This window comes from Schistocerca americana, chromosome 7 (genome assembly GCF_021461395.2).
Source record: "Schistocerca americana isolate TAMUIC-IGC-003095 chromosome 7, iqSchAmer2.1, whole genome shotgun sequence".
In the NCBI taxonomy this organism is placed as follows: domain Eukaryota; kingdom Metazoa; phylum Arthropoda; class Insecta; order Orthoptera; family Acrididae; genus Schistocerca; species Schistocerca americana.
Genome location: NC_060125.1, coordinates 313,874,236 through 313,890,451, shown reverse-complemented (window position 1 = coordinate 313,890,451; position 16,216 = coordinate 313,874,236). Strand labels below are relative to the sequence as shown.

Genomic DNA, 16,216 nt, shown 5'->3' with positions numbered 1-16,216 from the left:
AGCTTCATAACAAACTATTTGCATTCATATCTATAAATATTAACTTTTTCAATTTCTGCTGTGTTTTGCAAAATCAGCAAAATTTAACGTGGCTGCTAGAAATGTGTACGCGTTATTCCAAACTCGTCGCTGGTGACACTTCCGTGAAGAAAAAAAAGTTTAACAAGTCACATGAAAATTTATCTCCAACCATGTTGCAATTTCAAGCAAATCCTGTGACCCAGTGCACTCGTATCTCTAATAATAAACACTTGGGGCTGATACTTACCAAAGGATTGTTTTCTGCACTACAGGTATCTCTGATATATGAAAAAGTAAGCAAATATCGTACCATCTTTCCATTCCTATCGCTGCACACAATGAAGGATTGAATCTTTTAACTACAAATACTTTTTGATTCACGAATGATACTGACTTCAACGAATAGTTGGAAAGGTTCTGCAAGTCGTCAGTGTTCACAACTTCACAGTTATGAAAAAGTTTTATTTCATCAGTTGTATTCTGGAGCAAAAATGCAGCATCGTTCTATTATACTTCATGAAACACTTTAGACTACTCATTAATGTGAAAATAATTACAAAGATATATAATTTATCTTTAACGCATGAAAGGATAATTAAGGTGAAGAAATTCACCACTTCACTCTGAACGGCAGCAGTAACAAATAGATGGTACACTGTTTGGTGTGGATTATTTTCGTATTTTTCAGATCATTAAAGTGCAGGAAAAAAAATCCGTTGGTAAGTTTCCATTCCCGTCGTTCACTATTAAAAGCATGATTAACTACGGGATCCCACCAAAATTGTAACAGTATTAGTGATTTAATTTTGGTGGATTGCTAACCTTTCCCATTTGAAGAAGCATATCAGTAACGTGTAACGTCTACATTTCTCGGCCCCTCATGCCGGAGGTTCGAGTCCTCCCTCGGGCATGAGTGTGTATGTGTGTGTTGTTCTTAGCATAAGTTAGTTTAAGTAATGTGTAAGTCTAGGGACCGATGACCTCAGCAGTTTGTCCCTTAGGAATTCACACAAATTTGAACATTTGAACATTTTTACATTTCTCTGGTTGACTCCTGAAACAGTGTCTTATTAAAGAAGCAATTAGCGACCAGAGACGTCAACAGCTTATGGAACACCTCATTATATCAGTTTGCAATAATGTAAGAAAAGATTTTTCACTTTCGTTTTCGTAGTACCAAATTCCTATCTCACTCTTCAGAAAGTACAGTACTGCCCTGCAAACTGAAAATAAAAGCTATGGCTTCTGCTATATTGCCATGGATAAGAAGGTTCTGCATGTTAGTCATATGGCAAAATGTTCTATTCCTTTTGTGCTATAATTTACCATATCTCAAACAGTTTATGAGATATGGGGGATGTTATGAATATTTCATTCTGAATTTATGGGTGTGCGGTCGGAATTGAGTATGCAAATTAAAATCCATTTCTCTTCTCAGTACTAACTAAAAAGCAATGTTAGCGAAATTTCATACACGGCAATGTATGACACAATATGCAGCAAATACAAAATAATAGCGATTCCTACTTTTCATTGCAAACTTTTCGAATTTCGCGGAGTATGTTACTTAAATGTCGAATACCACAATAATTATGACCATTATCGAAATTATTGGCACTTCACCATTAAGATGGCTTACACTGAAATGCCAAAGAAACTGGTATAGGCATGTTATTCAAATACAGAGATATATAAACACGCAGAATAAGGCGTAGTTGTCGGCAAAGCCTATACAAGAGAACAAGTGTCTGGCGCAGTTGTTAGATTGATACTGCTGCTACAGTGGCAGGTTATCAAGATTTAAGTGAGTCGCAACGTGATGTTACAGTCGGTGCACAAGCGATGGGACACAGCATCTCGTACGACTATTTTATGAGTGCATCGTGAATATCAGGAATCCCGTAAAACATCAAATCTCCGACATCGCTGGGATCGGAAAAAGTTCCTGCAAAGACGGGACCAACGACGACTAAAGACAATCGTTCAACGTGACAGAAGTGCAACCCTTCCAAAAATTGTTGCAGATTTCAATGCTGGGCCATCAACAAGTGTCAGTGTGCGAACCATTCAACGAAACATCATAGGTATGGGCTTTCGGAGCCGAAGGCCCACTCGTGTACCCTTGATGACTGCACGGCACGAAACTTTACGCCTCGTGTTGGTACGTTAACACCGACATTGGGCTGTTGATGACTGGAAACGTTGCGTGGTAGGACGAGACTCGTTTAAAGCTGTTCCGAGCGGGTTGGACGTGGACGGGTATGGAGACCTCATGAATCCATGGACCCTGCATATCAGCAGGGAACTGTTCAGGGTGATGGAGGCCCTGTAATGGTGTGTGTGCGTGGGGGGGGGGGGGGGAGGGGGAGGGTGCAATTGGAGTGATATGGGACCCCTGATTACGTCTAGATATGACTGACAGCTAACACGTGCGTAAGCATCCTGTCTGATCGCCTGCATTCGTGTCCATTGTGCATTCCAACGGACTTGGGCAGTTCCAGCAGGACAATGCGCAACCCACACGTCCAGAACTGCAACAGAGCTGCTCCAGGAAAAGTCTTCTGAGTTTAAACAGTTCCGCTAGCAACCAAACTCCCCAGACATGAACATAATTGAGCATGGTTGGGTTGCCTTGCAACGTGCTGTCCAGAAGAAATCTCCAACCCCTCGTACTCTTACGGATTTAAGGACAGCCCTGTAGGATTCATGGTGTCAATTCCTTCCAGCATATTTCAGACATTAGTCGAGTCCCTGGCCACTCGTGTTGCAGCATTTCTGCGTGCTCGCGGGGGCGGTACACGATATTAGGTAGCTGTACCAGTTCCTTTGGCTCTTCAGTGTATGAAGCTACAAGTAACGAAAAATAATTTTTTTTTACCGAATAGTTTCTGTAAAATTGCAAGAAAAAGCTGCAGAACTAATGAAGTGCGCGCGATGTTCTGTTTGTAACGGTATTTCTGCACTTGGATACCAGGAAACCAGTTTCCTCTGTGTGCAGTCGTAGACGTGTGTACCTGCGCTGCACAGCACGAGGATTTGGGATATTGGGTACTCGCTTTTGGGTTGGGCTTCCACATTTACTGAACAGTTCAGCTTGCTGGCTACGAGGTGCGCTGCTATTGCAATGGATAACAAAAACAAGCACGATTGTTGCGGCTATATCACCATCGTTAGACTAATTCGGTAATGCGTCTGATGGGTTATCAGAACAGGCGCGTTTTCTGTTAGGTAAGGAGGCGGCAGGCACACGCAGCTGTTTCCAATTGCACTGGTAATCAGATATTGAGTGGGTATCTCGAAGCTGTAGCTGCGATGGTCTTCCAAGCATCGCAGATGACCGATGGTCACATGGGCTACACCAATGGCATGTGCAGGCTGAATCCAAGGGAGAGGGGGAAGAGGTGGTCATTTGTGTCATGAATCCTCCAACCACTTTTTAGTCAGAAGTGTTTATATTTGTAAACTAGCGACATTCTCCAGCTTCGCACGGGTAACATTAGGTATCTACATCAGATGACTTGTCTTATGTACCGATTATAAGTTATAGACATAAACCATCCTCGTGAATCAGTCTATCTATTAGTGAAAACCGTATCAAAATCACTACTGCGGTTCCCGAGATTAGCCATCACATACAGACAGACATTATTTTATACATAGGGACTTCGGACAGTAAGTTACACTCGTCGTCCCGCACTAAGACAAGAGTGGTGAGTTTTCAGAAGAGAGTACATTTTCAGATTTCTTGCAGACACAGTTCTGCTGCGGTACGGATAACAGCTGCATCACTGTGGGGGAGTGCAGAGGCGAGACAAATTTATAGCGCGAAAACCGTCTAAATTGCACACATATCCACTGAGAAATTCTGGTGATATGTGGACCAAATGCAAAGTCGCATCGACCCGCAGTGAAATTTTGTCAATAACTTGACCAAGGCCGGACAGGCGTGGACGATGTTGACAAGAAGTCCAGATATTGCATCATGCGATTTCCATCTTTCCGGCAAGTTGAAATAACGTCGCGGGAGAAATGGATGTTTCAATAATGAGGACGTCCACACAGAAATTCTCGAATGGATCTGTGACCAAGGAGTGGATTTTTATCGTCGAGGAAATGAAAAAAGATATGGAACGTTCCAACCGTTTCTTCCAACCACAGTCGTGGTGGCTACATAGAAAAATAGTGTCATGTATCTGTGTCACTTTGAAATGTAGGACAGCATTCAATAATTTTTTTTGTCTGTCTTAATAGAGTGTAACGTACGTTTTGAAGTCCCGTTGAAATATACATAGATGTATCAAGTTTCAGATTTCACAGCTAACTTCTGGGGACTTAACTGGCGTAAAAAACTAAAAGACTCGAAAACTGGAAGAAATGCTAAACCTTACAAGGTACTTTTAACACAGGATACTTTTCATTTGCTCTTGTGGACTGGGTTGCGGCTGCACAGACATTCCAGAGTAGAAAAGGTACATATACGAAGGCGAACCGTACGGTATCTGTATATACATCATTAATGTGCAATTCAGAACTAAGTGCGTGGCAGAGGGTTCATCGAACCACATTCAAGTTACTTCTCCACCGTTCCAGTCTCGAACAGCGCATGGGAAAAACGAACAATTAAATCATTCCGTGCTAGCTCTGGTTTCTGTTATTTTATTATGATGATCATTCCTCCATACGTAGCTGGACGGCACCAAAATATTTTCGTACTCTGAGGCAATAATACTAAACGAGCTGCCCTTCTTTGAACTTTTGCGATGTCTTTCGTCACTCTTATTTCGTAAGGATCCCATGCAGCGCAGCAGTGCTCTAGCAGAGGACGAACAAGCGTAGTGCAGGCACTGTCATTAGATCTGTTATATTTTCTAAGTGTTCTGCCAGTAAATAGCCGTCTTTGGTTTGCTTTGGTTGGTTGGTTTTGGGGGAAGGAGACCAGACAGCGAGGTCATCGGCCTCATCGGATTAGGGAAGGACGGGGAAGGAAGTCGGCCGTGCCCTTTGAAAGGAACCATCCCGGCATTTGCCTAGAGCGATTTAGGGAAATCACGGAAAACCTAAAGCAGGATGGCCGGACGCGGGATTGAACCGTCGTCCTCCCGAATGCGAGTCCAGTGTCTAACCACTGCGCCACCTCGCTCGGTGGTTTGCTTTCTCCATAACATTATCTACGTGATCGTTCCAACGTAAGTTATTTGTAACTGTAATCCCTTAGTATTTAGCTGAGTTTAAAGCCCTTATACTTGTGTGATTTATCGTCTAACCGAAATTTAGCGGATTACTTTTAGCACTCATCTGGATGGCTTCACATTTATCATTATTTGGAGTCAATTATCAATTATTGAAACATAGAGATCTTGTCCAAATCATTCTGCAATTCGTTTTGATCATCAAATGACTGTAAAAGACTGTAACTGAAGCATCATCTGCAAACAATCTAAGAGGGCTAGTCAGATTGTCTCCTAAATCGTTTATGCAGATCGGGAACAGCAGAGGACCTATAACACTTACTTGGGCAACGACAGGTATTATTTCTGTTATTACGAACCATGACCTTCCTGACAGGAAATCACGAATTCAGTCCGCAGCTGAGACGATACTCCATAGGCACGCAGTTTGGTAAGAAGACACTTGTGAGGCAAGGATCTTTCTAAGAGAAAGCGGTTGTATATGATTGCTAAGTATGGAGCTATTGTATCAGCGTACTATGAAGGAAACCTTGCTGATATACAATCTGGACCGCAGACCTTGCCTTTATTAAGCGTTTTAAGCTGTTTCCTTGCATCGAGGATAACTACGTCTAAGTCACTCATGTTGACAGTCGTTCTTGGATCAAATTCTGGGCTATTTACTTCGTCTTCTTTTGCGAAGGAATTTCGGCAAACTGTGTTTCGTAATTCTGCTTTACTGACACTGTCATCTATAATATCACTATTGTTATGGAGCAGTGAAGGTACTTGTTGTGTCCTGTCACCACTGGTGCTCTTTACATACGACTAGAATCTCTTCGGGTTTCCTGCCAGATTTCGAGACAGTTCCATTGTGTCGGCAATAAATCCAACATGGTTCGAAAAACCTAACGTAGAACCAGCATACTCTAGGAAGTTAAGTAAGAAAGGGTCCTCAACTAAAAAAAAAAAAAAAGGGCTAGTGTCCGCAGTCGGAGTGCCTATTGAAGTTCTGATAATTGTAGATGCACACTTCGATTTTATATTCTGTAGATAATGTTGTTATCAAAGTTGTGAGAGTTTTCTGCAATAATGGTTATTAAATTAATCGTGTGATATGTGAAATTTTCAAATTTTTTGGCTTACGCTTTTCAAAGCCTGTATTTGCTTGAACTGTAATTTCTTGACCGTTATGCTAAGGCAGTGTGGAATTCACTGAAGAGAACAAATTATTATTATCACATTAAAATATTTATTTATATTTGTAATGAAACAGTTTATTGTTGTTACAAAAACAAAGTCCTTGGCACAAGCCTGTGGCTAAGCTATAGCTCTGACTGCAGGCAGGGTCAGGCAAAATTTCCGCGGTACTAGCAGGAGGATAGTGGCGAGTTCCTCGTTTGGTCGTCTTTTACCCCCGGGAAAGATCCCCACTTCTTGTTTAATAGCAGGTTGACAAGGGGACCTCGCCTAATCTGTTATCACTGATTTCGTCCAGATTTACAGTATATGCAGGTGTTGACTAGAAATGAAAGTGACAGAAGAGGGAGCTCCAGATGGTCAAGCGGTTAAAAAAAAAAAAAAATCGCCCTGTTGGCGCGGGTCGGCACAGGCATGAGCCATCTATGTTAACATAATTTCCAAGCAGCGGTTGGCGCAGCAGAAAGATTACAGAATGGTAATGTGAGGGTCGTGGGTTCGAGTCCTCACACGGAAACTTCTTTATTTTTTATTTTGAATTTTTACATTACTTAGACTGCAGAAAAACTGAAATAAAACTCAGTATATCGAGTTTATTATTATTTTCATGAACGGCATGAAAACGAAAAGTAAACGAAGATTTGGGCTTGGAAATAAATTTCCATGAAGACTCTGTAAATAAAATTTTGAGGAGAGATTGTAATTAAGGCGTACAGGGCTTCATATTCCGTTAGTTTCATTTTGACCTTAGAGAAGACTGCATCAAAACAAATTCCATGGTATGTCGGCAGCAATCCAAGCCATTATGTGGCGAAATGATAACGTTGTGCGTGATTTGCTGCCAAACTGAGCGATGAGAGAGGACCTCTCACGAATATAAGCCACGTTTGTTTTTCTATGGTAACTTTCAAACAACTATGTAACTGTAAAAATAGCGGCGTTTATAGCGTGAGCAAGATGCCACTCCGGTTCAAAAATGTTCAAATGTGTGTGAAATCTTATGGGACTTAACAGCTAAGATCCCTTAACCTAAATTATCCTAAGGACACACACACACTCATGCCCGAGGGAGGACTCGAACCTTCGCCGGGACCAGCCGCACAGTCCATGACTGCAGCAACTGAGGCCGCTCGGCTAATCCCGCGCGGCTGCCACTCCTATGTCTACCATGAATATCACCCCAGAACATGCAAACCATCAAATGTAAAATAATAAAAGTATCTAACTTGATATACGAGGTCCTCATTCGCTCGCATTATGATCCATTCCTGGAAATTTATTTGCAGCCCCAAATTTTCCTTTGCTTTTCATTTTATTGCATTTTATGAAAATACTAATAAATACAATATATTGAGCATTATTTCGGTTTACTTGACAGTGTAAGCAACGTGAAAAACCCAATTAGCGAAGCGATCCCACAACTCTCTGATTACCATCTTTCCACTGCCCCAACCGCAGCCTGAAAACTGCGCGGACTTAAATGGCTCATGCCTCGTTCGATCCGCGCCGAAGATGCCATTTTTTCGAAACGCTAGCCATATGAAGCTCTCAGTTTTGTCACTTTAATTTCTGGCACAGTCCTACGTAGACCATAAATTTGGACGAAATCAGTCATGACGGGTAGGCATGTCGTCGTGGAGGGTTTGTTAGGAGGACGAATACCTACCTCTGTCGGGAACTGAAGTCGGGATCTCCGGGACTGCAGACTGGTGCTCTATCCGCTAAACCACCACGACCACATTAATATTATATGAAAACATTCTATATATTTTATGGTCATTATTGCTAAAAACCTGCTCATGCTTCATACACTACAAATGCGGGTGACTGCAAGCTGTCGCACATGTGGCTGTGTTCCATAGAATTCCCTAAGGAGAAATAATTTTTGGTTAATAGAACAACGAGAAATCCAAGGACACCAAAATGAGCGTTTCATCGGATAAAATCGGCATCGACTTTTCCACTTGTGGAAACTAAAAAGGTATGAACTACGTTCGCGACATGTCAGCTCCTGGTCTGGTAGTTTTACACGATAAAGCAAACAAAACATTATTGCAAAAATATCCTTTATATCTCTCTATCCTCTTATCAAAAAGACGCGCACACTGATGCTTATTCTTGAATATGGTATCGTACTGCGGCGAAATACCATACAATGAAATGAGCTTCATAATATAGAACAAAAACACGTCAGAGGAAGTACAGAAATAGTAAAATAATGATCAACGATAATTGTTCGATACTTTTGCAGACTCAGGTATGTATTTCGGTGTGAAATTTGGGTGGAAGAGTGTTTAACGTTCTGTATCTGCGCACGAAGAGTAACGTCATAGTCTTAAACATTAATATCGGGTTGGAAGATAAGCGAAAAGCATAACAGATACATATGCGTCTGTCGTGTACTTCAAGTTCTGAAACTGAATTTAGAATACAATCGCAGGAATTTATAACCAAAGAGCCACTAACGATATCGTTTAGGAACTAATACAAATGTGCGTATACACAACGAAGGGTAAATGATTGTGCTCCAAAAAGCGTGTTCTCAAATCAAAACAACATGTTGCAGAAATTTTTTTTTATTTGACTCATTTGGGTACTTTTGACAATCATCAACAGACTCAATATTGCACCCAGGGGAATGTAAATGAGGCATAGATAGCATTTTTTCTTAGATTTATGTATTACAGCACAGTGCTGCACAGGGTGCCCCAGGAAGAATGGTTAATATTCGAGACGTCACGGGAACGATAAATCGAAGCAAAAGAAGTCCGCCGACCGCTATGGCCGAGCGGTTCTAGGCGCTTCAGTCCGGAACCGTTCTGCTGCTGCGGTCGCATGTTCGAATCCTGCATCCTGCATCTGGCATGGAGGTGTGATGTCCTTAGATTAGTTAGGTTTAAGTAGTTCTTAGTCTAGGGGACTGATGACCTCAGATGTTAAGTCCCATAGTGCTTAGAGCCATTTGAACCAAAAGAAGTCCAGTAAACATGGACTCTAAAATGCATATTTTAAGAGCTATGAGCACATCACCATCTTCGATACTATGAAACAAATCTCTTTTACTGTAAGCTTTTTGCTCTCCATATGCACGAAAACAAGAAAAAAATGTCTAGTTAACATGGACTCTAAAGTGCATACCTTAAAATCTATGAAAGCTTGTTTATCTTCGCTACTATGAAACACATGTTACAGAAAAAGTGCTCTTAGCTCTTAAGGTATGCATTTTAGAGCTCATATTTACTACACAATCTTTTTATTGGTTTGGCCCATACTACTTCCTGCCCCCAAAACGTGGAAAGCAAAGAGCTTGCAGCAGAGGAGATTTGTTTCACACTATCGAAGACGAAGAGTGCTCACAGATATTAAAGTATGCATTTTAGAGCCCACGTTTACTGGACTCTTTTGCTTCGAATGATCGTTCCTGTCATATGCCTTAATGTTGACCACTCCTTCTGGGACACCAAGTATCTCATAAGTGGTCATAGCTGGCAGCAGAAGGAGAGTACTGGCACAGCAGGTAGCAAAAGGAGAGTTGTGAGAGCAGTAGCGTTGTCTGTTCTTTATCGGTGTCAGTTACTGTGGGGCACGCGCAGGTACACTACCTTGCGGACGCCAGCAATGACCCTGGAGAGGACGCGTAGGCGCCGTACAGTGGCTGCGTCTGCCGCCATGGCGGTCCCACGAAAAACTGGAAACAGACGCGGCCGGGCTGATAAGCGAGCTGGGTTCAGAGTCCCGCCAGAGCGAGGTCACACTGGTCTTCTCTACTGCTACGTCAGAGCGCCGCCTCTATCATTGTTGCTCTTATCAGGCTGGGTTCTTTCCCTTGAAGACAAACAAGACTAGGCAAGCCATAAAGAATGCGCATAAGATACAGGCATAATTTCGGTGTGTACCCGGAAAAACTGAGGTAGTCGTGATACTCTTACCGTTAAATATTAATTATTTAACCTCTTTATGATCGGGGAATGTCACAGTGCAACCATGATAGATAATCTTCCCTGTAATCCTTTCTCATTGTTGTCCTCTACCAACTCTTCAGGATGGCAAGATATTGGAGCATTCACAATGCTGTTCTTCCCGCCTAACCTATTGCAGTATACGTTAAAATTATTTTATGTGCAAACAATCCTGTCGGAGGGACATCCGAAACCGAGCATTATACCAGAGGTTGAAAATACCGCTACAGTTGTTAGGGACTTTTATTTAGAACACTCCATGCTCTGCGCTCAGTGGTAGCACACCGCGTCTTGTATTCGTCCACCACTAAGCTCGTAGTCACAGCACAAAGTTACGACACCAGAAGATGGGCTTATAAGAGCCCGAAGCCGGTCGTGTTCTAAATAAAAGAACTTTACACCTGTAGCGATCTTTTCAATCTCTGGGATTTTATGTGTATTCAAATGTCCTGGGTGTTACGATACTAAGGGAAACATAGGCGTAATAGATATTTTCTTTTCTGTTTGATGTTGAGTGCTCGAGCTACGGAACATGCCAACGGAAAAATCTTCGCTGCAGCTATTGTCATTACTTACGTGACAGCCAGCGATTGCCAGACTCTAAAGACTAGCAGACTACTGTCGACAGTTGCGTCTCGTTCTTAATTTCTGTCGTCTCCGCGCCACACTTGTTTTAAATAGTAAATATCAATTTTCGTGAATAATCAGCGTCAGTAAGGTATTTTCAGACGTTTTTGTGGTCTTAAAGGCATATTTGATCCAGTAATACAATGAATTTGGCCTCGTCAGTGTAACTTATTTTTGTTATATGTTTAGAATAACCAAGAAGCGAAGCATAAGATGTAAAAACGCTGCCTTCGTGTTCCAGCAGTTAAGATAGATACGAAACCCACGCCTACCACAGTAGTATAAGTTTATATGCCGACTAGCTCCGCAGATGACGATGAGATTGATGAAATGTGCGGTTCTAGGCGCTTCAGTCTGGAACCGCGTAACTGCTACGGTCGCAGGTATGAATCCTGCCTCGGGAATGGATGTGTGTGATGTCCTTAGGTTAGTTAGGTTTAAGTAGTTCTAAGTTCTAGGGGACTGATGACCACAGATGTTAAGTCCCATAGCGCTCAGAGCCATTTGGTGAAATGTATGACGAGATGTTGTTGTTGTGGTCTTCAGTCCTGAGACTGGTTTGATGCAGCTCTCCATACTACCCTATCCTGTGCAAGCTTCTTCATCTCCCAGTACCTACTGCAGCCTACATCCTTCTGAATCTGTTTAGTGTATTCATATCTTGGTCTCCCTCTACGATTTTTACCCTCCACGCTGACCTCCAGTACTAAATTGGTGATCCCTTGATGCCTCAGAACATGTCCTGCCAACCGATCCCGTCTTCTAGTCAAGTTGTGCCACAAATTTCTCTTCTCTCCAATTCCATTCAATACCTCCTCATCAGTTATGTGATCTACCCATCTAATCATCAGCATTCTTCTGTAGCACCACATTTCGAAAGCTTCTATTCTCTTCTTGTCTAAACTATTTATCGTCCACGTTTCACTTCCATACATGGCTACACCCCATACAAATACTTTCAGAAACGACTTCCTGACACTTAATCGATACTCGATGTTAACAAATTTCTGTTCTTCAGAAACGCTTTCCTTGCCATTACCAGTCTACATTTTATATCCTCTCTACGTCGACCATCATCAGTTTTTTGCTCCCCAAATAGCAAAACTCCTTTACTATTTTAAGTATCTCATTTCCTAATCTAATTCCCTCAGCATCACCCAATTTAATTCGACTGCATTCCAGTATCCTCCTTTTGCTTTTGTTGATGTTCATCTTATACCCTCTTTTCAAGACACTGTCCATTCCGTTCAACTGCTCTTCCAAGTCCTTTGCTGTCTCTGACAGAATTACAATGTCATCGGCAAACCTCATAGTTTTTATTTCTTCTCCATGGATTTTAATTCCTATTCCGTACTTTTCTTTTGTTTCCTTTACTGCTTGCTCAATATACAGATTGAATAGCATCGGGGAGAGGCTACAATCCTGTCTCACTCCCTTCCCAACCACTGATTCCCTTTCATGTCCCTCGACTCTTGCAACTGCCATCTGGTTTCTGTACAAATTGTAAATAGCCTTTCGCTACCTATATTTCACCCCTGTCACCTTCAGAATTTGAAAGAGAGTATTCCAGTCAACATTGTCAAAAGCTTTCTCTGAGTCTACAAATGCTAGAAACGTAAGTTTGCCTTTCCTTAATCTTTCTTCTAAGACACGTCGTAGGGTCAGTATTGCCTCATGTGTTCCAAAATTTCTACGGAATCGAAACTGATCTTCCCCGAGGTCAGCTTCTACCAGTTTCTCCATTCGTCTGTAAAGAATTCGCGTTAGTATTTTGCAGTCGCAGCTTATTAAACTGATATTTCGGTAATTTTCACATCTGTCAACACTTGCTTTCTTTGGGGTTGGAATTATTATATTCTTCTTGAAGTCTGAGGAAATTTCGCCTGTCACATACATCTTGCTCACCAGATGGTAGAGTCTTGTTAGGACTGGCTTTCCCAAGGCCGTCAGTAGTTCTAATGGAATGTTGTCTACTCCCGGGGCCTTGTTTCGACTTAGGTGTTTCAGTGCTCTGTCAAACTCTTCACGCAGTATCATATCTCCCATTTCTCTCTTCATCTACATCATCTTCCATTTCCATAATATTGTCCTCAAGAACATCGGCCCTGTGTAGACCCTCTATATACTCCTTCGACCTTTCTGCTGTCCCTTCTTTGCTTAGAACTGGGTTTCCATATGAGCTCTTGATATTCATGCAAGTGGTTATCTTTTCTCCAAAGGTCTTTTCATTTTTCCTGTAGGCAGTCTCTATCTTACCCCTAGTGAGATAAACCTCTACATCCTTACATTTGTCCTCTAGCCATCCCTGCTTAGCCATTTTGGACTTCCTGTCGATCTCATTTTTTGAGACGTTTCTATTCCTTTTTGCCTGCTTCATTTACTGCATTTTTTTATGTTCTCCTTTCATCAATTAAATGCAGTATATCTTCTGTTACCCAAGGATTTCTGTTAGCCCTCGTCTTTTTACCTACTTGATCCTCTGCTGCCTTCACTATTTCATCCCTCAAAGCTACCCATTCTTCTTCTCCTGTATTTCCTTCTCCCATTCCTGTCAATTGTCCCCTTGTGCGCTCCCTGAAACTCCCTACAACCTCTGGTTCTTTCAGTTTACCCAGGTCCCATCTTCTTAATTTCCCACCTATTTGCAGTTTCTTTAGTTTAATCTACAGTTAATAAGCAATAGATTGTGGTCAGAGTCCACATCTGCACCTGGAAATGTCTTACAATTTAAAACCTGGTTCCTAAATCTCTGTCTTACCATTATATAATCTATCTGACACCTTCTAGTATCTCCAGGGTTCTTCCATGTATACAACCTTCTTTCATGATTCTTGAACCAAGTGTTAGCTATGATTAAGTTATGCTCTGGACAAAATACTACCAGGCGGCTTCCTCCTTCATTTCTTAGCCCCAATCCATATTCACCTACTACGTTTGCTTCTCTTCCTTTTCCTACTGTTGAATTCCAGTCACCCATGACTATTAAATTTTCGTCTCCCTTCACTACCTGAATAATTTCTTTTATCTCGTTATATATTTCATCAATTTCTTCATGATCTGCAGAGCTAGTTGGCATATAAACTTGTACTACCGTAGTGGGCGTTGGCTTCGTGTCTATCTTGGCCACAATAATGCGTTCACTATGCTGTTTGTAGTAGTTTACCCGCACTCCTATTTTTTTATTCATTATTAAACCTACTCCTATATTACCCCTATTTGATTATGTATTTATAGCCCTGTATTCACCTGACCAAAAGTCTTGTTCCTCCTGCTGCCGAACTTCATTAAATCCCACTATATCTAACTTTAACCTATCCATTTCCCTTTTTAATAGATAATATAATGGTAAGACAGATATTTAGGCTACAGGTTTTAAACTGTAAGACATTTCCAGGGGCAGATGTGGACTCTGACCACAATCTATTGCTTATTAACTGTATATTAAACTAAAGAAACTGCAAAAAGGAGGGAATTGAAGGAGATGGGACCTGGATAAACTGACTAAACCAGAGGTGGTAGAGAGTCTCAGGCAGAGCTTTAGGGAACGATTGGCAAGAATGGGGGAAAGAAATACAGTAGAAGAAGAGTGGGTAACTTTGAGAGATGAAATAGTGAAGGCAGCAGAGGATCAAGTAGGTAAAAAGACGAGGACTAACAGAAATCCTTGGGTAACAGAAGATATACTGCATTTAATTGATGAAAGGAGAACATACAAAAATGCAGTAAATGAAGCAGGCAAAAAGGAATAGAAACGTCTCAAAAAAATGAGATCGACAGGAAGTGCAAAATGGCTAAGCAGGGATGGCTAGAGAACAAATGTAAGGATGTAGAGGTTTATCTCACTAGGGGTAAGATAGATACTGAATACAGGAAAAATAAAAAGACCTTTGGAGGAAGGATAACCACTTGCATGAATATCAAGAGCTCAGATGGGAACCCAGTTCTAAGCAATGAAGGGAAAGCAGAAAGGTGGAAGGAAAATATAGAGGGTCTATACAAGGGCGATGTTCTTGAGGACAATATTATGGAAATGGAAGATGATGTAGATGAAGAGAGAAATGAGAGATATGATACTGCGTGAAGAGTTTGACAGAGCACTAAAACACCTAAGTCGAAACAAGGCCTCGGGAGTAGACAACATTTCATTAGAACTACTGACAGTCTTGGGAGAGCCAGTCCTGACAAAACTCTGCCATCTGGTGAGCAAGATGTATGAGACAGGCGAAATTCCCTCAGACTTCAAGAAGAATGTAATACTTCCAATCCCAAAGAAAGCAGGTGTTGACAGATGTGAAAATTACCGAAATATCAGTTTAATAAGCCATGGCTGCAAAGTACTAACGCGAATTCTTTACAGACGAATGGAAAAACTGATAGAAGCCGACCTCGGGGAAGATCAGTTTGGATTCCATAGAAATATTGGAACACGTGAGGCAATACTGACCCTACGACTTATCTTAGAAGAAAGATTGAGGAAAGGCAAATCTACGTTTCTAGCATTTGTAGAATTAGAGAAAGCTTTTGACAATGTTGACTGGAATACTCTCTTTCAAATTCTGAAGGTGACAGGGGTAAAATTCAGGGAGCGAAGGGCTATTTACAATTTGTACAGAAACCAGACGGTAGTTATAAGAGTCGAGGGACATGAAAGGGAATTAGTGGTTGGGAAGGGAGTGAGACAGGGTTGTAGCCTATCTCAGATGCTATTCAATCTGTATATTGCGCATGCAGTAAAAGAAACAAAAGGAAAATTTGGAGTAGGAATTAAAATCCATGGAGAAGAAATAAAAACTATGAGGTTCGCCGATGACATTGTAATTCTGTCAGAGACAGCAAAGGACTTGGAAGAGCAGTTGAACGGAATGGACAGTGTCTTGAGTGTCTTGAAAGGAGGATGTAAGATGAACATCAACAGAAGCAAGACGAGGATACTGGAATGTAGTCGAATTAAATTGGGTGATGCTGAGGGTATTAGATTAGCAAATGAGACGCTTAAAGTAGTAAATGAGTTTTGCTATTTGGGGAGCAAAATAACTGATGATGGTCGAAGTAGAGGTGATATAAAATGTAGACTGGCAATGGCAAGGAAAGCGTTTCTGAAGAAGAGAAATTTGTTAACATCGAGTATAGATGTAGGTGTCAGTAAGTCTTTTCTGAAAGTATTTGTATGGAGTGTAGCCTTGTGTAGAAGTGGAATGTGGGCAATAAATAGTTTAGGCAAAAAGAGAATAGAAGCATTTG

At 41.4% G+C, this 16,216-nt stretch overlaps 1 protein-coding gene across 1 annotated transcript in view; it reads right to left on the bottom strand.

Moving 5' to 3' along the window:
- Positions 1–10,095, bottom strand: part of LOC124621819 (malate synthase-like) — a 138,218-nt gene extending 128,123 nt beyond the window's left edge. The window contains exon 1 of the mRNA XM_047147257.1: positions 9,992–10,095. Coding sequence (XP_047003213.1) covers positions 9,992–10,060 — 69 coding nt within the window. The 5' untranslated portion in view covers positions 10,061–10,095. The remainder of the gene's footprint in view (positions 1–9,991) is intronic.
- Positions 10,096–16,216: the final 6,121 nt, after the last annotated feature.